At 41.3% G+C, this 23,168-nt stretch overlaps 3 protein-coding genes across 13 annotated transcripts in view; 2 read left to right on the top strand and 1 right to left on the bottom strand.

Moving 5' to 3' along the window:
* Nucleotides 1-82: 82 nt before the first annotated feature.
* Nucleotides 83-22,129, bottom strand: LOC133094044 (collagen alpha-1(XVII) chain-like). Of its 5 annotated transcripts, none has more exons than XR_009701350.1 (5): nt 21,906-22,129; nt 21,590-21,724; nt 15,952-16,024; nt 14,373-14,546; nt 83-294 (listed from the first exon to the last, which is right to left on the bottom strand). XR_009701350.1 is itself a non-coding variant. In XM_061194491.1 (3 exons), exons 1-3 carry the CDS (start codon nt 22,063-22,065, stop codon nt 113-115), a joined length of 477 nt encoding a protein of 158 aa, XP_061050474.1. In that variant the 5' UTR covers nt 22,066-22,129; the 3' UTR covers nt 83-112. The 5 variants fall into 5 exon arrangements, 2 of the variants coding, with proteins under 2 accessions (XP_061050474.1, XP_061050476.1); XR_009701349.1 differs by lacking the exon at nt 83-294 and adding an exon at nt 8,557-9,056; XR_009701351.1 differs by lacking the exon at nt 83-294 and adding an exon at nt 8,557-9,056 and having other exon boundaries at nt 14,369-14,546.
* LOC133094045 (NADH dehydrogenase [ubiquinone] 1 alpha subcomplex assembly factor 8-like) lies at nt 8,608-9,054 on the top strand. The gene has a single exon (XM_061194494.1). It carries the CDS (start codon nt 8,617-8,619, stop codon nt 8,839-8,841), a length of 225 nt encoding a protein of 74 aa, XP_061050477.1. The 5' UTR covers nt 8,608-8,616; the 3' UTR covers nt 8,842-9,054.
* The window catches only part of PHC3 (polyhomeotic homolog 3), an 85,069-nt gene continuing 83,271 nt past the window's right edge, over nt 21,371-23,168 (top strand). For 6 of the 7 annotated variants that reach the window (XR_009701348.1, XM_061194482.1, XM_061194486.1 and 3 more), the window contains exon 1: nt 21,371-21,402. Coding sequence is in view for 5 of the 7 variants with exons in the window: in XM_061194482.1 (XP_061050465.1) it covers nt 21,389-21,402 (14 nt within the window). In the remaining 2 variants the exon portion in view is untranslated. Of the gene's footprint in view, nt 21,403-22,009; nt 22,086-23,168 lie in introns of those variants that run through there. The other variant, XM_061194484.1, reaches the window with a different exon arrangement.

Genomic DNA, 23,168 nt, shown 5'->3' on the forward strand with positions numbered 1-23,168 from the left:
TGAGATAACTACAGTTCTGTAAAAAGCCCCTCCCTACAAAGAAATGGTGGGGGACAAATTCTGCGGCATCTCACCCCAGTTTCCTATCTTGGTCGCGTCCGCGGTCAGACGGCTAGGGACTCGGAGTAGATTTGCCGGGCGGGTTTCTGGGACTTGGAGTCCCCATGGGATTCTGGGACTTGAGGTTCTTTACGTGTAGAGCGTCCCGCCTTCTCGCTGACCGTCTGTCTCCAGCTTGTGCCCCGGGAGCCGTCGGCGTGGAAGTCCTGAATCCACCGTGGGCACCTGAGGACACTGGAAATGATTGGGGTTCGTCACAATCTAGACTTTGTTCTCTGGTGAATTCTTCCAATTGCATAAATCATCTCAATCATACAGTACCTTTTCTGGAAAGAAGAATTTGGTTACCTACCCAGAATTTAGTATAATATATGTAACAAATGTAATAATGAATGTAATAAAGGAAGAAACTCAACTAGAAGGTATGATGGAAGATTGACATTTCTTCCTTCGCCGCGCCCCATATCTTGGCCCTTGTATATTGCCATTGCATGGAACAGGTGCACAATGAATATTTAGCCAATCAGTCAACCTATCCAACTATCCATGCATCGGCCTTTTTTAACATCGTTAAAACATTGTTAACATCGACTGTTTTCCATAGTGGCTGTGCCGATTTACAGTCCCATCCTAATTTCATTTTTTATTACTCATTGCTAGTGTATAGAAATACAACTGATTTTGTATGTATCTTGAATCCTACAAGCTTGCTGAACTCATTAGTTCTAATAGTGTCTCGGTGGATTCCTTAGACTTTCCTATGTGCAAGATGATGCCATTTTAGGATACAGATTGATTTACATCTTCCTTTCCAATCTGGATGTCTTTTATTTTTCTTGCCTGATTGCATTAGATGTAACTTCTAGTATTATGTTGAATAAAGAGGACTATGTTAACATTCTTGTATTGTTCTCAGTCTTATGTGGATAGTTTTCAGTCTTTCACCATTAAATGTGATTATTGCTTTAGTTTTTTTGTAGATGCCCTTTATCAGGTTGAGGAAGTTCCATTCTATTCCTAGTTTGTTGCCTATTTTTATTATGAAGGGTGTTGGGTTTTGTTTAGTGCCTTTTCTGTGTCTATCGAGATTATCATGTGGTTTTGTGCTTTATTCTATTGGTGTGATATGTTACATTAACTTTTAGATGTAAGCCAGTCTTGCATTCCTGGGAAAAATCCCTCTTGGTTATGACATATAATCCTTTTTATACGTTGCTAGATTCGGTTTCCTAATATTTTGTTGAGGAATTTTGAATCTACACTCAAGCATGGTTTCCTTTAGTTCTTTAGACATGTTTATAACAGCTGCTTTGAAGTCTTTGTGTGCTAAGTCCAACATATGGGTCCTCTCAAAGACAGTTTCTGTGTGTATGGGTCCCATTGCCTGTTTCTTTGTATGTCTCATAAGTTTTTTTGTTGCAAACTGTACATTTCCATGGTAGCAACTCTGAAGACCTGTCCAAACTGGCTCTAGGTCTGGTTGTCGTTGTTGTTGTTTGCTTGTTTATTTGTGACTTGGCCAGACTTGGTCAATAGACTCTTGTTTCCTCCACAGTGTGCAGCCTCTAATGTCTCTCCTCAGAAGGTGCAGCTTTGGCATGCACACTGTCACCCTGACTCCTTGTCCCTCCCCTGGGGGATGACAGTGGTTTTAGTCAGGTTCTCTTTGACTGTCTCTTTTCCTCATCTCCCTACCAAGCTTTTGGCTGGTTTGCCTTTATGGATATAGCTCCCAGCTGTTAGCCTCCACTAATTGGCAACTGATTGCTCCAGTGTTTTTGACAGTGCCCTGGGGCATAAAATTGTTCCACAGTCTGATCCAATGGTCGTTTTTTATTTATAATTTTCACCAGTTATGGTTGTTTCATTGGGGAGAGTATACAGGGAGCTCCTCATGTTTCCATTCTGGAAGTGCTCTCATTAATATTTAAAGTCAGTGTGATGCAATTAAAATAGATACAGGGGCTTCCCTGGTGGTGCAGTGGTTAAGAATCTGCCTGCCAATGCAGGGGACACGGGTTCGAGCCCTGGTCTGGGAAGATCCCACATGCCGCAGAGCAACTAAGCCCGTGTGCCACATCTACTGAGCCTGCACTCTAGAGCCCGCGAGCCACAACTACTGAGCCCACATGCCACAACTACTGAAGCCCACGTGCCTAGAGCCCGTGCTCTGCAACAGGAGAAACCACTGCAATGAGAAGCCCGCACACCACAATGAAGAGTAGTCCCCACTCGCCGCAACTAGAGAAAAGCACGCGTGCAGCAATAAAAATCCAACACAGCAGAAAATAAAATAAATAAAATTTAAAAATATAAATAAATAAATAAAATAGATACAAGGTACAGGCAGTTAAGCATATAGGATAATCAGGGCACAGAAATTATGTCATTTTTAGTAACAAAATACGAGAAACTATTGAGCCATCTCTTTAGTTTAAAGAAAACAGAACTCTGTAAAAGGGTTTAAAAGGAACCTGGCATCGTATTAATCATATCTTTAGGAAAATCTGGCTTCCTTTCTACAGATTGAGCTGCTCTAACAAGAAAATGTCTACTCAGAATAGGTAGGTCTTTATATTCAATCTTAACCAGCCTCACCAGTGTGTCCTGCAGCCAAGATCAAATATGAAAATTTGTTTTTCATGTTCTTTATGCCATCTAATAAATCCTGCTGCTGGATCTTTGATGCCTGTTTCTCAACTGAGAATCACATGATACAAAATGGGAAGTCAATGGTAAACATTGTGAAAAAGCCTCTCCCAGCCCATTTTCTTTCTGTTGTACTTAAAATGGTGCTTACTAGTACCTTCAACTTTGGGTAAGCCTGCCTCCCTTCACCTAGCATTCTTCTGTGGTTTCATTAAGCATTTGATCATGTCACTAAAAAGAGAGAAAAGTGTTTCAACTGCAAGTCCTGATCATTTGGTGGGACTCTGTGACCTGTAGAGATAAATATTGGGCTCTGAGCTAAATTATACTTACTTTTGGCTCACTGTGATGACTTGAATAGAAAAAAAATTAATTAAGGCTCAAATCCACCAGCTTAAGGGATTTAAAATATTTTTGGCCAACATTCTCTCATTTTGTCATTATCAGAGTGCTTGTCCCAATGTGGAGCAAAGAAATAAACTGCTTGGTGAATGGAATGAGATAATAAATAGTAGACACATGTCCTGTGTAATCATGTCCTAATAGTATTACATTAATTGTTTTACTTAACCTTCAAGAGCAAAAGTTGTGACCCAAACTCCTGATTGGAGTCCTGACAGCTGTTAGTAAGAGTTTAGTTTTTATTCTGTTAATTAACCTTACTGAGCTAGCATAGATAGCAAAAAATACCCCCATGACTCCCTTTCCCCCTTCTTTCTCCTGTGCCCTCTCACTGCCCCATTGACATCGCCAGCTTTATCTGGGTACTCCCTTCACTCCAGCCACATACACTCATTTCCATTGCGGATCCCCAATCTCACTCCCACAGTACAGATAATGACATACAGCAGTTTGAGCCTTAACTTATTTTGCCTTTGAAATAAAATGTCTTTGTTTTAATGAACTATCAGTGGAGAGTTCCATTAAGCCGAAGAGTCAGCAAAATAAATAAATAAAATAAAATAATATAAGACATTTACTTAATGAAAGTCACTGAATAGCCAAAGATGTCTGAGAAACCTCAACATAATTAACTCCTATGGGGTTAGTTGGTGCAGGCATTACGCTCTCCCCTTCTTTTCAAGAAAGTTACAATCCAGATAGGATGTCAGGACATGTACCAATAAAGAGAAAAAATGCAAAATGGAAAACTATGCGCCAGTAAGTGACAAAGAATAATTGCAACAGCTCCCGAGTGCTACCTCATCTTCTTTAGGGACCAGAAGAACCCACTTGTGTCTGGCTTAACTGAAAGGCACAAAGGTGACTAGTAAAATGTCAGGTTGAAAAAGCCTCCATCAAAACACACGAACTTCTTTTAGAAGTATCATTTGTTTAATGATGTTGGCGCACCAAGTATGCTGTCCCTAACAGCAGTCAACCATTAAATGTAAGCTACCCTCCAATTTGAAAAGGCAAACCTGTTCTCGAGGATGGCATATCCAATTGAAAATGTAAACCTTACCTAATAAATTCTCCCCACTCCAGCAGCTCACCCACCCCAGCATTGGCCTCCTTCAATAACCTAGTTCTCGGGGACTTCCCTGGTGTCCAGTGTGTAAGACTCCACGCTCCCGATGCAGGGGGCGCGGTTTCGATCCCTTGTGGGGGAACTAGATCCCGCATGCATGCCGCAACTTAGAGTTCACATGCTGCAACTCAGAAGCCCGCATGCCGTGCTTCTTAGCCCGCAACTAAGACCCATCGCAGCCAAGATAAATAAATAAATATTTTAAAAAATAATAATAACCTAGTTCTCTCTCACAGCCACTGGAGTACACTCCTCTCCCACACAAGGTTGCCAGCCCCTCTTCACCCCTCTCACAGAGGACTAGCTCATTTTCTCTACCACCTCCACCTACTTCCTACTGGACTCAAATCTTTTCATATTGAATTTCTGCTGACCTTGAATTAAACCACATCCTGTTTTGGGCCACAGAGAAATCAAGGGGGAAAAACAGAGCTCATAGTCTGTAATGATTTTTGGCTGCTTAATCACATGTACAATGTCAAGGGGAACAGCACTCCAGAGATACAGCTGCCTGTTAGTTCACCTGTATACCATGCTTATCACCCTGCGACTTAGGCATGAGATATTCTACTGAATTGGTATGGCTTCCCATTCTGGAAAATAACAAATTATGAATCAGCCTATAATTAAATTAATAAGGACTCCAGACACTGAGACTTTTAAAGCAAAGTGACCATTATTAGGTGCCTCAAGAGCAGGAATCTTACCTTCTAAGTTCTTTTTGGCACTAAGAAAATTGTTGGTATTCGACAAATATTAAATTATTTAATTTAATATTGAAATAATTTTCTGTTGGCTTATGTCCACTTAAATACTAAAATTAATCTTATTGTCACAGGAAGGAAGCTGACAACACCAAATAAGCGGAACAAGTCTTCATTTTCTGTTTGCTTTGTTAAAGCTATGACCTGAAAAATTAGTTCAACTTGCTGGGCAATCTGTTTACTCAAGTCAAACACAACTCCTAAGAAAGTGACTCTCCTTTTACCTAGGGTGGACTCGTCCAACTAGAATCACGGAATGGTTGAATTTACTAGCTGGACGTTACTTTGTATCATCCAGGTCAGTCTTCCCAAACTTTTATTTTTTATTTTTTTATTTTTTAATCAGTCATCCATTTCAAACTTTGATAAGCATACACATTAGGCAGGGGTTTTGTTAAAATGCATAATCTGATTTAAAGGGTCTGATGCTGCTGGTCCCCCAATGACAGTTTGAAGAACAAAAAATCTACGCCTCATTTTACAAATGAAGTCCAAAGAACTGAAATGACAGTGACTTTACCATTGTTCCAATGTTTTCCATTATTTAGCATAATTTTAAAATACCATGAATCTGAAACAAGGACTGAGTGATTTCTGGCAGATGAGGAAAAAAAATTAACTTCACAAAATTCTTAGTTTTGATTTGTTTTTTGTTTGTTTTCCATGATCTAACCACATGCTAAAATGCTGTGGGGATTCATTGCTATTAGAGAATCACTTTAATCCACACATAATCTGTTCTTATCATAATCCATTAACAGGCTCACTGTGTTCCCATAGGTGCATGACAGTGTGCTGAGTATCATGTCACGATATACTCACTCTTCCATTCAGCCACCTTTTCTATTTTACCTTAGTTAAACAGTTCCAAAGATTCTGGTTATGTTCTGCAGGGCACTGTTCAGTATGAGGCTAGATTATTCCATCTCCTTCTTCTACCTCATAACTAGAAAGCAAGCTTGAGATAAGAAGAGAAACAGGATGTCTCTTCTCTACTTTTTTTTTTTTTGCCACGCCACAAGCCATGCAGGACCTTAGTTCCTCCGACCAAGGATCAAACCCGTGCCCCCTGCAGTGGAAGCGTGGAGTCTTAACCACTGGACCACCAGGGAAGTCCCTGTTTCTCTACTTTCTGACTCAGTAATTTAAGAACTACAACTCAGGGTTTCCTTGAGAGTTAGTTTAATTTACTGGGTTCTTGGGGGAATACTGCCAATCTCTTTTATCCTTTTCATAGAATTTTAAAACCTTTAATAGTAATATTAAGAAATATTTAAATATGTACATGTACTAATTATTAGTTCTCTGGTGTCTCCATTCCTCTAGGAAAGCAAGTAGAGGGTCACTAGCAATTGTCCAAAGGAGAGAAGGTGCTTCTCCCTTTGAGCGTCTCACCCTGAGCCTCTAGGGAAAAACAGAATGAAACTTAAGCCTAATAGCTTCTTATTTTAAAAATGAATTCTATAAAAACACAAATAATGTCAAGAAACATCTGTTGGGCTTCCCTGGTGGTGCAGTGGTTGAGAATCTGCCTGCCAATGCAGGGGACACAGGTTCGAGCCCTGGTCTGGGAGGATCCCACATGCCGCAGAGCAGGTGGGCCCGTGAGCCACAACTACTGAGCCTGCGCGTCTGGAGCCTGTGCTCTGCAACAAGAGAGGCCGCGATAGTGAGAGGCCCGCACACCGCGATGAAGAGTGGCCCCAGCTTGCTGCAACTAGAGAAAGCCCTCGCACAGAAACGAAGACCCAACACAGCCAAAAATAAATAAATAAATAATTAATTAATTAAAATAAAGGAATTCCTTAAAAAAAAAAAAAAAGAAACATCTGTTGCATGTCCACTAGGTACAAAGCCCTATATTTCATACAATAAATGTAAAATGCAACTTTTGCCCCTGAGTCTAGTTGGGGCAGTCTACTTAGGAAGTTCACACATAAACCAGTGATAAATAACAATTCAAGATTACATAAAAATCCAAAGCACTAGGGCAGTACAAAACAAATTGCTAATTTTGTGGAAGAGCAAGTAAGAACTATAGAAGTTCAGAGAAAGGAGTGATTATGTCCAGCTAGGCTGGAGAAAAAATTTTTTTTAATCTCTGATAGCAGTTATCTCAGAAGATAAGAGTGATATGAAACAGAAGCAGCTGTCTTTCATCTGGAGAGGACTTTCTCAAGGCCTACCTAACTGAAAAAATGCTTTATGGAGGCCTAACTGAATAAAAATCCTTTGTTAAGTTGTAAAGTCATAATGTAATTTCAAAGAGACCTGGGATCTCTGCCAAATTAACATGAGATAGGCCGCAGGCTGCTATTTAGCCTTGTCATGTCTGCTTTTCCTTACTGGAATCTCGACCTCCAAGACCCATTCCAGTGTAGGATTGTAAGATTCTAGGACCCCTTGGAAACTTTTGGTTTGAAAACTTTACTAGACTGTGAGTTCATGTATAAAACTTCCCCAGCATCTAGCAAAGTCTATGGCACTTGGTACGTGTAGGTTGACACTAGGATTCTCAAATCAGCTTTTCATTTATTGAACATGTTTTTTGAGGGTTTACTACATCATAGTCCCATGCTAGACATGCAGGTAGGAATATAAAAAACCTTGCCCTCAAGGAGCTCACACTAGCAGACATGTGTCGATGTAAAGGGCCAAGACAATTCAGTGGGGGAAATAATAGGTCTTTTTTGTGGGGGGGGGGGTTAATTTGTTTTAACAAATGATGCTGGAACAATTGAGTATGCATATACAGAAGAATGAAGTTGGACTTCTACCTAAACCATTTACAAAAATTAGCTCAAGATGGATCAAAGATTTAAGTGTAAGAGCTAAAATTATAAAACTTAGAAAAAACACAGCAGGAAATCTTTGTGACCTTAGATTAGACAATGGATTCTTAGATTGCCACCAAAAGCACAAATAACAAAAGAAAAAGATAAATTGAAATTCATCAAAATTTAAAATGTTGGTATTTCAAAGGACACAATCAAGAAAAAAATCTTCCCACAGAATGGGAGAAAACATTTGCAAATCATATGTCTGATAAGGGACTAGTATTCAGATATATAAGTAACTCTTACAACTACAAAAGACAAATAATTTCTCTTTGTGGGCAAAGAATTTGAATAGACATTTCTCCAAAGAAGACATACAAATGGCCATAAAAGCATGAAAAATATTCATTATTAGTCATAAGGGAAATGCAGCTCAATCACTTCATACCTACTAGGTTGACTATAATCAAAAGACGGATGATAACAAATGTTGGCAAGGATGTGCAGAAATTGGAACCCTCATACATTGCAGTTGGGAATGTGAAGAAGTGCAGCTACTTTGGAAAACAGTTTGACAGTTTCTCAAGATGTTAAACATTGAGTTACCATATGACTCAGCAATTCCTTTCCTAGTTATATAACCAAGAGAATTAAAAACATATGTCTGTACAAAAACCAGTACACAAATGTTCATGTAAGCATTATTCACAGTAACTACAAAGTGAAATCAAACCAAATGTCCATTAATTGAAGAATGGATAAACAAAATGTGGTATATCCCTAAAATGAAATAGTATTCATCTGTAAAAAGGAATGAAGTGAGGAAGAGCTGCTCATGTCGGGGAACGGAGCGGTGTGGGATCACGTGCGAAGCCGCCTCCGCGCCTTCCCCGATCGCCTGGCGGCCTGTGGGGCCGAGGCCGCGGCCTACGGCAGGTGCGTGCAGGCGTCCATGGCCCCGGGCGGCCGCTTGAGAAAGGATCTGTGCGCGCAGGAGTTCGAGGCCTTACGGAGCTGCTTCGTTGCCGCGGCCAAGAAGACCCTGACAGGAGGCCGTTAGGAAGGACTGCGAGCTCCACTCCACGTCCCCGGGTGTGTGGTACTGATGGCCCCGAGGGGCAAATGTCTAAAACCTCAAAAGCTCTTGGGGCTAAAAGGACTGGAAACACGTTAGGCGAGTGCGGGCAGAGGGGAATGGGTTTTCCAGCCTTGCTCACTTAAGGATTTGGGGGAGAATAAGATGCAGTGAACCCACAATAAAGACCAGATCAGATGCTGCAAAAAAAAAAAAAAAAAGGAGTGAAGTCCTGAAACATATGACAATGTGGATAAACCTTGAAAACATTAAGCTAAGCAAAAGAAGCCAGACACAAAGGGCTACATATTGTATAATCCCATTCATATTAAATGTCCATAATAGACAAATTTATAGAGACAGAAAGCAGATTAGTGGTTGCCAGAGGTTTCAGGAAAGGGGGAATGGGGAGTGATTGCTTAAAGGTCTTGGAGTTTCTTCTGGGGTGATGAAAATATTCTGGAATTAGATAATAGTGATGGTTACACGACATTGTGAATATACACTGAGTTATATGCTTTAAACAGATGAATTTTATGTGAATTATATCTCAATTAAAAGTAAATACCCGGTAAGTATTATTAGAGGAGTATAAACAGAGTACTATGAGAGCACTAACTCCATCTGGGTGAGGCTGTGAAGCCCAAAGGATGAAAAGGTTGAGCAGAATCTGAAGAATAATGCCAGATGACAATAGTGGGTGGAGAGGGTCAGCATATGGAAGAGGCCAGAGCATGTATTTTGCAGGTGGACTTCAGTTCCAAAGCTAATCCTGCCACTTACTAGCAGTATGACCTTGGACAGGTTACTTAATCCCACTAAAATGAGTATCCTCATCAGCAAAATGGAGGATAATGATACCTGCTTCATGGGTTTGCTGTGCAAATTAGATAGGATACTGTATGTAGAGCACTCAGTAAGGACAGTTGGCCCTCCATATCCTCGGGTTCCGCATCCACAGATTCAACCAACTGTAGATCGAAAATATTTTTTTAAAAAATTTCAGAAAGTTTCAAAAAGCAAAATTTGAATTTGCCATGCTCTGGCAACTATTTCATAGCATTTACACTGTATTTACAAATATTTGCATAGCATTTACATTGCATTAGGTATTATAAGTAATCCGGAGATGATTTAAAGTATACAGAAGAATGCACATAGGTTATATGGAAATACTATGCCGTTTTATAGAAAAGAAGTGAGAACCCATGGATTTTGTTATCCGAGGGGGTCCTGGAACCAATTCGTGGTGGATACCGAGCGACAACTGTATTTAACAAGTGTAGCCTTCTCTTTCTCCTCTTAGCCTCCCCTTATTGCTATTTTAGGTGAATTAAAGTTGGGTGTAAAGGCAGGGCAGTGAAAAGGCCTAGCTTTTGTCTGACTGATGAGAAATTTAATGAGGCTTAAGTATAAGGGCAGTTGGAAGCAGAGGAAGGTGTTTTAGAGTCAGAAAATAAAGACTCTGTAAGTCACAGAAGGAGCTTTGGATTTAGTCCTAAATCACCTGAAATTTTAGGGAGAAGAGGAATGTGAAAACATTGGTTCTTTAGATGAGAGCAGAGGGAAGAATGGCCCAGAAGGGACAAAAATTCTAGGACCTCAGGAGAGGACACAGATTCTTAACTTCATTAAGTAAAACCAATGCCTACATCTTAGAGGCACTTGATGAGGCTTATTTGCTGGTAATGAATTGCTAATGATTATTTGATGACAGATTTTCTAATTTTTTTTAAATTGCTTGATCCAGCAAACATTTTGATAAAACCAAACCTTAGATGATTCCAGCAAAAGAAGGTGCTTGCTTATTGTGGGGAGCAGTGCAGCTCCAGTCTGAGCACGATGTGGCAAAATTGAAAGCCTTGGTTCTAATTTTGACTCAAGCAGGTTATGTAACTTGCTGTGTATTTATTTCCCTTTCAGAGAGTAAATGACGACAACTTTAACCTAACTGACTTCAAAATATTATGAAAATAAATAAACGTTTCAAAGCTCTTTGAAGTCCATTGATGGAAAGTACCCTTTAATCCAAAATTGCACTATGTAACTAGACAGTGAATTATTATTCTTTTCCTGAATCAATTTTTAGTGTTCCCCCCTCCAGTCTTGCCCTTGAACATTTCTACAATTACAACAAAAAAACCTTCTAAATTCTTATTCTGAGAAAAAGTCCCTGCAGTATATTGCAGTAAAACTTTAAACATGTACATGGTGCATTGTAGTTACAAAACATTTTGACAAATACAATCACATTTCTGGTAAATATTACTGTTATCCCTGCTTTAGTTATGATGAACTTGGTGTTCAGAGAGGTTAAGTGGATTGGCTAAGAGCACCCAGCTGGAAATGGGAAGGATCAGTGCTTAAACTCAGGTTCTTAACTCCAAATTTCAGGCCCTGCCCATCTGCCTGCATTAAACGAGACAAAGATTTATATACACAGATGTGGTTTATATCTTTCATCTGAAAAATTTAACTGGGGAATGAGCATTCCTAATACCTAAATTAGGTTGGAAATGTATTAATCGTGCTTTTTATTTTGTATATTTTGTGATGCTTTGATATCTTGGTGGCCTTACTGACAGAGGAGAGGCTGCCGCTCCCAGGGCTTTTATCTCTAAAAATTATCCTAGAGATAGCAAATGACTTCCTCTGTGAATGTGCCTTTCATATGCAAACCAACCAATCTAAAGCCCATATCCCCAACTTCCTCCTTTATTTAATTCTCATACACCAAGCCAGTATTTCCCCTGTTCTAAATCACCCCTCCCCACCCAGGGCCAGGTACTGGACAACTAGAGACCACCCCTATAGACCAGAGCCTGCTAAAAATATTCAAACTATCCAATCCCAAATTTACTTAAACTTTCGTATGCTGCCTCATCCATTCCTTTCTGCAGAAACTACAATAAAGGCTCTGGGCCATGCTTTCTCTTTCACTCCTTCTGCCTCCAGACTGACCCTGGTGCTTCCCCATGTGGCCCTGCATGGTGTGGCATGCTCCCTTTTTTTGGGAACTGTAAATAATAAACTCTTATTTCAAAAGCAGTTGTCCTTGTGTCTGTCACCTTACCATACCTGATTAAAACAAATCCCAGGTGTGAATCAAGATAAGTACAGTTGAACAATGTAGGAAGTTAGGGGCACTAACCTCTGTGCTGTCAAAAATTTGTGTATAACTTTACAGTTGACTTTCTGTATCCACAGTTCCACAACCACCGATTCAACCAATCACGTATCATGTAAGTACTGTAGTATGCATTTATTGAAAAAAAATCCATGTGAGAGTGGACCTGCACAGTTCAAACTCATGATGTTCAAAGGTCAACTGTACAGTATTGTTTCTTAACTAAGAATAAGTAAAGAACTGAAGAAAAAAAGAAAGCAGTGCTCTATCCATCGTGGACAGGAAGTGAAAGAACAAATACCCTTTTTTCAGTGTGTTACTTACACACTTATTTATTTCAACACATTTATTTAGAGCTCACTATGGTGCCTGGCACTGTGCAAGGCACTGAATATACAATAATGAAGAAAACAGGTTTATTCCCTGTCCTTGTGAGATTCACAGTTTAGAGAGAAAAAATAGGCAAGAAAATAAGTGAACAAACTCACAATTACAAACTGTGGTACCTGCTCCAAGGGAAATAAATATTGTGCAGTGATAGAGAATAATGGTGGGGAGAACTCTATAAATTGATCTGGAAAAACCTATCTAAAGAAATGACATTTATGCAGAGAATTAAAGGGAAACAAGGAACTAGATTTGCAAAGTATGGGAAAGAATATTCCAGGATTGTATGGAAGGCCATGAGGTAAGCAAAGTGGCATCTTTGAGGAACTGGAAGAAAACCACATACACTGACATGGAAGGATATACTATTAAGTGAAAAAGTTTGCAAAAGAGTATATATAGTCCAATACCATTTTTGATAAAGAGATACATACACTTATATATATGTTAGTACATAGAAAATCAAAAAGAATATAAAATAAGCTGTTAATGATTATTTTTGGACGTGGATTGTAGTGGACTTTCACTTCCTATTTCGTATATATTTCTGCATTATTTAGATTTTTGGACAATTTTGTATTCAGGATTTGCTAGAGGTAAATATTAAGTTCTATATCATTGTATGCTTTTGTCACATAACTTTTCCCCAACTTCGCTAACTCATCATTCCTGTTCAGTAGCTTTGCTTGTTCCCTATAATGTATTTTGTTCTGCCTCCTGTTGCCTCTGGCATTTTATGTAATTAAGAGAGACTTATCTACCATAAATAGAACATTACAATTAAGATTTAATATGAAACTGATATGACACTGTTTATTTTAATACAGTAGGAGCACACGGGCAAAAATCTATTCTCAGATACCGACACTAAATATTTTAAAATACAGCATATGCACGTTAAAAAATGTATCTGCTAACTAACTTTTAAAAGTAAGGGGGACTTCCCTGGTGGTCCAGTGGTAAAGAATCTGCCTTACAGTGCAGGGGACGTGGGTTTGATCCCTGGTCAGGGAACTAAGATCCCACATGCCTCAGGGCAACTAAGCCACGTGCCACAACTACTGAGCTCACGCGCCTCAACTAGAGAGCCCGCCGTGCCACAAACTACAGAGCCCACGCGCTCTGGAACCCTCATGCCACAACTACAGAGCCCATGCGCCCTGGAGCCCGCGTACCACAACTAGAGAAGAGAAAAACCCGTACACCACAACTAGAGAGAAGCTCGCGCACCACAACGAAGATCCCGTGTGCCGCAACTAAGACCCAAAGCAGCCAAAAATAAATAAAATAAATAAATAAATAATAAATAAATCTTAAAAAGAAAAAAGTAAGGACAGCCTCATAAAAATTGCATAACTTTTGGAAATACAATAGGAGGATTATTTTCCTTTTAAGCATAATAATTTGTGGCAAAATTACAGCTATGCTCAGTGAGCGTTTATTATGCTCTACTGTTTAGATACATTATTTCATCTTTTTTCAACTTGTACAATAAGTGTGGTAAATACTGTCCCCATTTTTCAGATTAGCAAACTGGGGATTAGAGCAGTTAAGTAAACTTCATTTATTCAATGCATAATTATTGAGCACGTAATGTTAAAGAACTAGGAATGTAGAATTAAACAAAATGTGTAGTTTATAACCTGATAATTGATAATTTCATGCATGTTCATGGTAGTGTGGCCAGAGATGAGGTTTTATTTGTATATATATCTAAATATTTCTTGAAAACAGTTGATTTACAGTGTTGTGTTGGTTTCAGGTGTACAGCAAAGTGATTCAGTTATGATGAGGTTATATTTTGAAGGTGGAGCTGATAGCATTGCAAGAGGTCACACAGCTAGAGAATGGCAAAGTCAGGATTCAAATCTAAGTTTGTCTGTTTCTACAGCTCTATGTAGCACAACTCTTCCAGGCTGCCACAATGCTAAGTAAACATTAAGCAAAAAGCAGAATGGAAATGAAAGTCCATAGCAGCTTCAAGTGTTTATCAAGTACCTACATGCTTGAAGTAAGGCTTCGTGGCACAAGGCAAAAAACTCCGGACTGCATGGATAGGAGGTTAGGAGATCAGAGTTCAGATTCTGCTTTTGCCATGGATTCTTCCTCAGCATGGGTCACATGACGTCTAATGTCCCTTTAAGCTTTAAAGCTCCCAGTTTCTGCTATTCAGCACCTGGGGAAACATAGCCGACTAGTAACAGTGCCAACCACAGGTATACAAGGGAAGATAAGATTGATAAGCATATGATTAACATACCGATTATTGTAAGAGTAGATGAGAGGTGGCAGGACTAGACTGTTTTTTCAGTTTCAGTACTATTTGCTTTAGTAAAAGTATTTGGTTTTAGTATACTGTATTACTTTCAAGGAAAAGAGAAAGCAAGTCCATATATTGCGTCATTCCAACCTACAGGATATACTAGAATTTTAGTCCTCATGCATCCAAATATTCAAGCATTCATTCCCTCAACAAGCATTTAAAACCTATTGAGTATTAGGCATACTCAGTAACATTTATTGAACAAATTCAGGTGAAGGAAGACTTTGATAAAAAGTTAAAAAAAGAAAAAAGAGAACTTTTTTAGATTTTACATTTGGTTTTTTAAGGCTGTACAACAATCTTGTAAGGTGTTGTCCCTCTCTGTTTCACATTATAAAACTAAGACCTCAAAAAAAAAAAAAAAGCAACTAAGACCCAGCGCAACCAAATAAATAAATAAAAAATAAAACAAAACAACAAAAAAAACTAAAACGTGAAGCAGTTTCCCAAGGAGGGTCAGTACTTTACCAGTATTCAAATCTGGGTCACTTGACCTTCTGTCTCACCATATAGGATATTAGGACAGCAATTAAGTCTAGTTGGGGTGTAGGACAGTGTATGTACTATATTAACTACCCTGCAAGTGTCCAGCACGAGGTGATCAGTGACTTAGAACACAGGTCAGCATACTTTTTCTGTCAAGTGGACCATTACAGTGTCTGTTGCAACTACTCAACTCTGCCCTTGAAGCACAAAAGCAGCTGTAGACAATACATAAATGAGTGAGTATTGCTGTGTTCCAATAAGACCTAATTTACGGACACTGAAATATAAATTTCACGTAATTCTCACCTGTCACAAAATATTCTTCCTTAGATAATTTTTTCAATCATTAGAAAATGTAGAAACCATTCTTAGCTTGAGGGCTGTATAAAAACAAGCGGCAGGCTGGATTTGGCCTGTGGGCTTGTGTTAGTCAGTTTGGGCTGCTATAATAAATACCACAGACTGGGTGGTTTAAACAACAAACAATTATTTCTCACAGTTCTAGAGAGTGGGAAGTCCAGGATCAAGGTGCTGGCAAATGTGGTGTCTGGTGAGAAACTTCTTCCCAGTTTGCAGACAATGGCCACCTTGTTGCTGTATCCTCACATGGTGGAGAGAGATCATCTCTCTCATCTTTCTTCTTCTAAGAGCAGTAATCCCATTTATAAAGGTTCAACTCTGATGACCTAATTACCTCCCAAAGTTTCCAAATACCATCACATTGGGGATTAGGGCTTCAACATTTGAAGGCTGGGGGGACACAAATACTCACTCCATAGCAGTTTGTGAGGGGAGCTCCAGCATCCATGAAGGGCTCTGTGATCGCTCTTCTCTGTAGGCCAGACCTTAACAGTGGGAAATACAGTAGCCACTGAATTGGGGAACCTAAATGCAATAGGAGTAATTGGATCCTAGGGTTGCAGGGACCAAGTGGCAGCACTGGTGGACAGCAGAGTCAAAGCAGCAATCAGAATAGTCTGACCTGAGCAGACCTATGTCATTGGCTAGTTGATCATGGTACTCCTAGAAGTGAAACAGATAGGAAACCTACTAAATTCTTACTTGAACAGTATCAGTAGAAAAGTTCTAGGTCAAGTAAACAAAAGTCTAACCTGCATCATAAAAAGAGAGTCATATCCCTTCAATCAATTCCCAGACTTGAGCTGGTTTACAGACCTCAGTACCCCTTAAATAAAGAAGAGGCTACATCCCCGACAGAAAGGACACTGGTACACCAGCTAAAGTTTATACAGTGAATCTTTCTCCAGACTTCACCAAAGGGACCTACAACCTTTTAGCAGGGTAACTGTGCACTGGGGAAAAAGAAATAATCAGACCATTTGGGGACTACTGGATGCTGGCTCTGAACTGACATTAATTCCAGGAGATCAAACATCACTGTGGTCTACCAGTTACAGAAGGGGCTTATGGAAGTCAGGTGACTGAAGGAGTTTTATCTCAAGTTTGTCTCACAGTGGGCCCAGTGGGTCCCCCAAACCCATCCTATGGTTATTTCCCTAGTCCTGGAATGAGGAATTAGAATAGATACACTGAGGGATTTCCCTGGTGGTCCAGTGGTAAAGAATCCGCCTTCCAATGCAGGGGACACAGGTTAGATCCTTGGTGGGGGAACTAAGATCCCACATGCCGCGGGGCAACTAAGCCCGCATGCCTCAAACACAGAGCCCGTGCATCCTGGAGCCCACGCGCCACAACTAGAGAGAAACCTGCACGCCGCAACGAAAGATCCCACATGCCGCAACTAAGACCTGACACAGCCCCCCCCCAAAAAAAGAATAGATACACTGAGCACCTGGCAGAATCCCCACATTGGTTCCCTGATCTGTGGAGTGAGGACTAGTATGGTGGTAAAGGTCAAGTGGAAGCCAGTAGAACTGCCTCTACCTAGGAAAATAGTAAAGCAAAAGCAATACCGTATTCCTGGAGGGATTGCAGAGATTAGTGCCACCACATCCCCATTCAACTTGCCTGTTGGCCTGTGCAGAAGGCAGACAGATTTTGGAGAATGACAGTGGATTACTCTAAGCTTGACCAGTTGGTGACTTCAATTGCAGCTGCTGTACCAGATGTGGTTTTTATAGGTTGGGCAAATTAATATATCCCCTGGTACCTAGTATGCAACTATAGATCTGATAAATGCTTTTTTCTTGATACCTGTTAGTAAAGACCACCAGAAGCAGTTTGTTTTCAGCTGGCAAGGCCAGGAATACACCTTCACAATCCTACATCAGGGCTAAATCAACCCTGCAGCCCTATGTCATAATTAGTTTGCAAGAATTTTGATCACCTTTTTCTTTCACATCATATCACACTGGTCCACTGGTCCATTACATTGATGACATTATGCTGATCGGACGTAGTGTGCAAAAAGTAGCAACTACTCAACTTATTGGTAAGATATTTGTGTGTCAGAAGGTGGGAAATAAATCTGACAAAAATTCAGCGACATTTTTCTTCCATGTCAGTGAAATTTCTAGGAGGTCCAGAGGTGCGGGGCATGTTGAAATATCCCTTCTAAGGTGAAGGATAAATTGTTGCATCTGGCCCCTCCTACAAACAAAAAAAGAAGTCTAACACCTAGAGGGCCTCTTTGGATTTTGGAGGCAACCTATTCCTCATTTGGGTGTGTTACTCCATCCCAAGTGGTAGCGGCAGATAGGAATGCTGTTTGGAGCCTTCGGCAGAGCCCTATAGGGAAATCACAGCACAGGTCCTCAGGATTTTGGAACAAAGCCCTATCACCCTCTGCAGATAACTACTCTCCTTTTGAGAAACAACTCTTGGCCTGCTACTGGACCTTAGTGGAGACTGAATGCTTAACTATGGGTCACCAAGTTACAATGCAAGCTGCTCATTGCGAACTGAGTGTCATCTGGTCCACCAGACCGTAAAGTTGGGTGGGCATAGCAGCATTCCACCATCAAATGGAAGTGGACTATACATGACAGGGCTGAGCAGGCCTTGAAGGCACAAGTGAGTTACATGAAGAAGTGGCACAAATACCCATGGTCCCCATTCCTGCTATACTGTCTTCTCTCTCCACCATGTGAGGATACAGTGAGAAGGTGGCTGTCTGCAAATCAGGAAGAGGGCCCTCACTGGACACTGAATCTGCCTGCACCGTGACCCTGGACTTCCCAGCCTCCAGAACTGTGAGAAATAAATGTTTGCTTAAGCTGCCCAGTCCATGGCCTCTGTCATAGCCGCCCAAACTGACTAAGACAGAAATAGTCGTTTGCCAATCCCTGATCTAGTGTTCAGATGAGCACTGTCCAATAGAACTTTCTGTAATGATAGAAATGTTCTATATCTACACTGTACAATATAGTTGCCACTAGCCACATACGGCTATTGAGCACTTGAAGTGTGACTAGTGCAACAAAGGAACAAAAATTTTAATCTATCCCTCTTTTTCATTCCTGGAGCCTTTTACCATTTCTCTAAGGATTAATACAGTTTCCCAACTAGTTTCCCTGTCTCCAGTTTCACTTTCCTCCAATCCATCCTTGCTAGAGGGATTTTTCTAAAATCATATATGATGCTGGCACTTCTCCAAAGCAACGTTTCCTGGAAACTTCAGAAAGAAGTTCAGCCTGTTAACATGACACATAAATCTCTTCATTAGGAAATCACAAAGAGGTAAAACACCTTGCTCTGTTTCATCAGATAAGTGATGATAAATTTCTTGAGGGTATTCCTTTATCATACTTTGTTTCCACTAACATTTCACACAGTGGCTTGCTGAATGATACAGGGACGAAAACTTGATTTTGGCCATGGAAAGCTTAAGTTAGAACCCCATTTCTGGTACAGTCTAGCAGAGTCACCACAGGCATTTAATCACCTTGAGCCTCATTATATTTCTTTTTTTTAAAAGAAATTTTATTTATTTATTTATTTATTTATTTATTTTTGGCTGTGTTGGGTCTTCGTTGCTGCACACGGGCTTTCTCTAATTGCAGCGAGCGGCGGTTACTCTTCATTGCGGTGCGCGGGCTTCTCCTTGTGGTGGCTTCTCTTGCTGCAGAGCACGGGCTCTAGGCACGCGGGCTTCAGTAGTTGCAGCACGCGGGCTCAGTAGTTGTGGCTTGCGGGCTCTAGAGCACAGGCTCAGTAGTTGTGGTGCATGGGCTTAGTTGCTCTGAGGCATGTGGGATCTTCCCAGACCAGGGCTCGAACCCATGTCCCCTGCATTGGCAGGTGGATTCTCAACCACTGCGCCACCAGGGAAGCCCGAGCCTCATTGTATTTCTGTGCTAAATGAAAATGATAACTAGGATTGTTGTGATGATCAAATGAGTTTGTGGAAATCCTCTGCTTTTAGTAAAAGGCTATACAAATGCTAGTTGTTGTTATAATAAATATTGGGTTTTGAAATGTTTCTAAAAAGCAGTACTGGGGATTCTCTGGAGGTCCAGCGGTTAGGACTTCGCACTCTCACTGCTGGGGCTGGGTTCCATCCCTGGTCCGGGAACTAAGCTCCTGCAAGCCGCTGCCAAAAAAAATAAAAAATAAAAAATAAAATAAAATAAAATAAATAAAAAGCAGTACTGGCCTGATTTTACCTAATACATGTTCTGACTTTTAAAGCCAATCTGCATGAGATGACAATATAGATATAGGCCTTAGATGTTCAAAGGAAAGAGGAATGAAAAGGCACAATTTTGGCCCATTTATTCCAAACATTCCTTTGGATTATGCATTTTTCATGTTTAGGTCTAAGACTGCTTTCTTCAGTTTTGTTTTACTAAACAAAAATGTCAGCAATACTGATAGACAGTTGATTTTTTTTTTTTTTTGGCCACGCAACATGCAGGATCTTAGTTCCCCCACCAGGGATCGAACCCACACCCCTTGCATTGGAAGAGAGGACTCTTAACCACTGGACCACCAAGGAAGTCCCAACAGTTGATTCTTGAGAGTTAAATGACAATGGCATCATACGAGCAAGTCAGAAAAGAAAGAAAAAGTAGTAATATCTTATTTTTAAGCATCTACAGGGACTTTTCAAAGGGGACTTTCTCAGTGAGTTCTCCTAGGGGTAGGAGGAAGGGCACTGCTTTAGATAAGAAAATAAGGTAAAGAAACAATGTTATCATACAGGGAGAAGTGGTAAAGGACAATTTCCCTTACATAGGAAGTGGTCTCTTCCCTTCCCTAGGGACATCCTGATCACAGGATTTATAAGATTAAGTATACTTTTCATTAGACCATATTACACTTTGCGATGAATTTATATCACTAATTCATTTCTCAGTTCTTGATCTTAAAAAGTGGACAAAGAAGGCACTGTTTGTGATCAGTATGCTGTTTTTGGTGAAGGACAGTAAAGATTTATTATTCCTTGAACTTAAGGTTGCCAAAGCGCTTGACGGATCTGTGTCAGATCACTTAGAATGTGTGGCTATCTCTGTAAAACCCACTTCACTCTCCAGATTAAGATTTGTTGGAAGACAGGGACTTGTTTCACTCAAATTTGCATGTTTGTCTCATCCTGCTTCAGATTAGTTGCCATATGCGTAGAATATAGTAAATTACATTAGCAAACTGGTGGCCATTCCTGCTTCTTCCCTGCGGTATGCACGTTTGCAATCTCCACTAACCACTCAGTAAATTCATGTCAAACACATGAATGATATTCATAGGGTAATCATGATGATTCCTTAACCGTCCACCTTATGGGGATCCAGAACACTATCTTTGAGCCCAAGAGAGGAATTGCTGATTCCATCCCCAAACTGCCATGCGCCCCAGGTAACAAACCCTGCAGCTACCATGGCATTTCCTTTCACCCTGACACCTCAGCATCCAATCCGCGTGGTATTCTCTTCCACCTCACTCTTTGCAGTTCACATAGGCTTTGATATATTTTAGATGTTCTTAAAAATTTTAACAGTCTAATCAGAACTTTTCATATCTTGGTTACAGACCCCCTCCCCAAGAGGAAGAAGACCCTAGGCATGAGAAAGCGAGCGCGGGGGGAGGTGAGATACTGGTATCTAAATTGGAAAACTGGTCACTTTCCACAGCAAGCAAGGCTTGAACTGGGAGGGGGCATTGGAAGACGAGGACCCCACGTGACCTCGGGGGCCCGAGGCTAGCCGACCCCGCCCCCCCTCTCGCCGCCGCCGCCGCCGTCGCCGCCGGGGGGCGCATGCGCAGCCCATGGTAGTGATGGAGGAGAGAAGATGGCGGAAGCGGAGTGAGTTACTTGCTGGTGACTAATGTCGTAACCGGGGGGCGAGTGGGGGGCAGCGACACGTCCCCTTGAGCTCAGGGCTCTTTCGCGGGCAGTGCGGGGAAAGGGGGACGTGAGAGTTTTCTTATCGTGGAGGAGCCCGCTTGGCCCTTGTGGGGAGACGGAGGAGAACTGTTAAGGGTCCAGTTACCTCCAGGCGGGAGCGCCCCTTCCGCCGTCTGGCCCCGGATCTGCGGGGCTCTGTGCGCAGGGTCGTCCCTCGGACCCCGACCGTAGGAATCTTCCGGAAGATGAGCCCGAGTGGGCCCCTCAGGCGCTGTCATCCCTGCAAGTGGGCCCCGCGGGCAGCCTTGTGACGGCTGCCGCGCCGGGGGCCCGCGGAGGCTGGGTAGGGCTGGGCGGGCACTGCCAGGCCTCCTTCGCGCTCGCCTCCTTCCCCCCCCTACCCCGCCCGGCGCCACCCCAGTGCTTCTCAGTGGGAGAACGCGAGACGTGGGGCTGCTCACCGCCCTCCCCCGGGAGGCTTGGAGGAGGTGTCGCAGCGCCGGCCTTGCAGCGGCGGGGGCTGTTGCGAGTCTGACGAGGCTGAAAACACCCTGCAAGGAAAGATCTTCCTTTCCTTAGGGTCTCTGGCTGCAGTGTTGATGCCGCCCTAGAGGGCCACATTCTTGTGTGGCGGTGTGATGGTATGCTCAGTTAGCGACTCAAACTTAGTGTTTCCTGGGTAGGCCGCTGGTGCAGCAGAACTGCCGTTTGTATTTTGCAGGCAAAACTGTGCGTAGACGGCGGAGTTACCAAAATTGTTCTTTTGTGCCAGGTCTCCAAATGCAGTTCAGTGGTTTGGCCGGTTCTACCCACCGATGTTTAGACGTGTGCCTCGCATTTGGATTCTCTGTGACCATATTTAGTTAGTTACTGAACTGCTTACCGTAGGGTTTGAGGTTGGGCACATGGCTGAGCAGAATAGCACTGTAAAAGGACCAGAATTTAAGCTAGCTTTTTGCATTTCTTTGGTACGTGGTTCAGAAGTGCTATGACAGGTAGTAATTTGGTAAAAAGTTTATGTACCGCTATACCTGTATGCTGTTGAACAGTTACCATATGATGCTGTGATTTGATGATTGGAAGGCAGTTTGCAAAACTACAAACCGCCCTCCCCCCCCAAAAGAAACCCCAGCGAAGCATAAAGATGTGTCAATTTACTAATCAAAATAATTAGTAAGAGTCAGCTCCACCCCCCCACTTTTTTCCTTTCACTTTTCCTTTTATTAAATCGGGATTTTTTTAACCATTTGATTCCTGAAAGAGCACATAAATACTATTTACATACATGATATAAAGAACAAAGAAAATTTGTACATAAAAGGACACCATATGGGAATAGTGCGTGCATACACAGTTAGTGCCAAATTCCTTTGTCTTTTCGTGAAGTAGAAAGTGTTCCTGTTACATTCTTGTCAATGCTGCTCCTATGAGGTTGGGTCAGGTTTTGTCTCTCAGAAGAAAAGACAGATAAGAAAAGCAGATAAAGCCAGTAGTATATTCTCAAGTGTGCTTTTCACCATTGTGGTGCATTTCTGACCCTTCAAAAAAATACTGTAGTTCTCATTTCTAACAATATTAAGCCCCTCGGAATTGACTTAATATGTTGTTTGAATTTGTTAAATACAGATTCCGTATTTAGTGGAATTTTGTACCACAGCAGTGAAATGAGTTTGTAATATTGGAGGGAAAAGAATCAGTGTGGTACAAAACTGCACTTTACTGTC

Source organism: Eubalaena glacialis, chromosome 6 (genome assembly GCF_028564815.1).
Source record: "Eubalaena glacialis isolate mEubGla1 chromosome 6, mEubGla1.1.hap2.+ XY, whole genome shotgun sequence".
NCBI lineage: Eukaryota > Metazoa > Chordata > Mammalia > Artiodactyla > Balaenidae > Eubalaena > Eubalaena glacialis.

Bases quoted from the DNA above. Each gene is read 5' to 3' on its own strand.
- LOC133094045 (XM_061194494.1), top strand. From the start codon at position 8,617: ATGTCGGGGAACGGAGCGGTGTGGGATCACGTGCGAAGCCGCCTCCGC.
- LOC133094044 (XM_061194491.1), bottom strand. From the start codon at position 22,065: ATGTGGCCCTCTAGGGCGGCATCAACACTGCAGCCAGAGACCCTAAGG. The intron at 21,725-21,905 runs GTGAGCAGCCCC...GCCCACTTGCAG, and splicing joins AAGCCTCCCGGGGGAGGGCG to GGATGACAGCGCCTGAGGGG. The intron at 295-21,589 runs GTAACTGGACCC...AATCATTTCCAG, and splicing joins AGGGGCGCTCCCGCCTGGAG to TGTCCTCAGGTGCCCACGGT.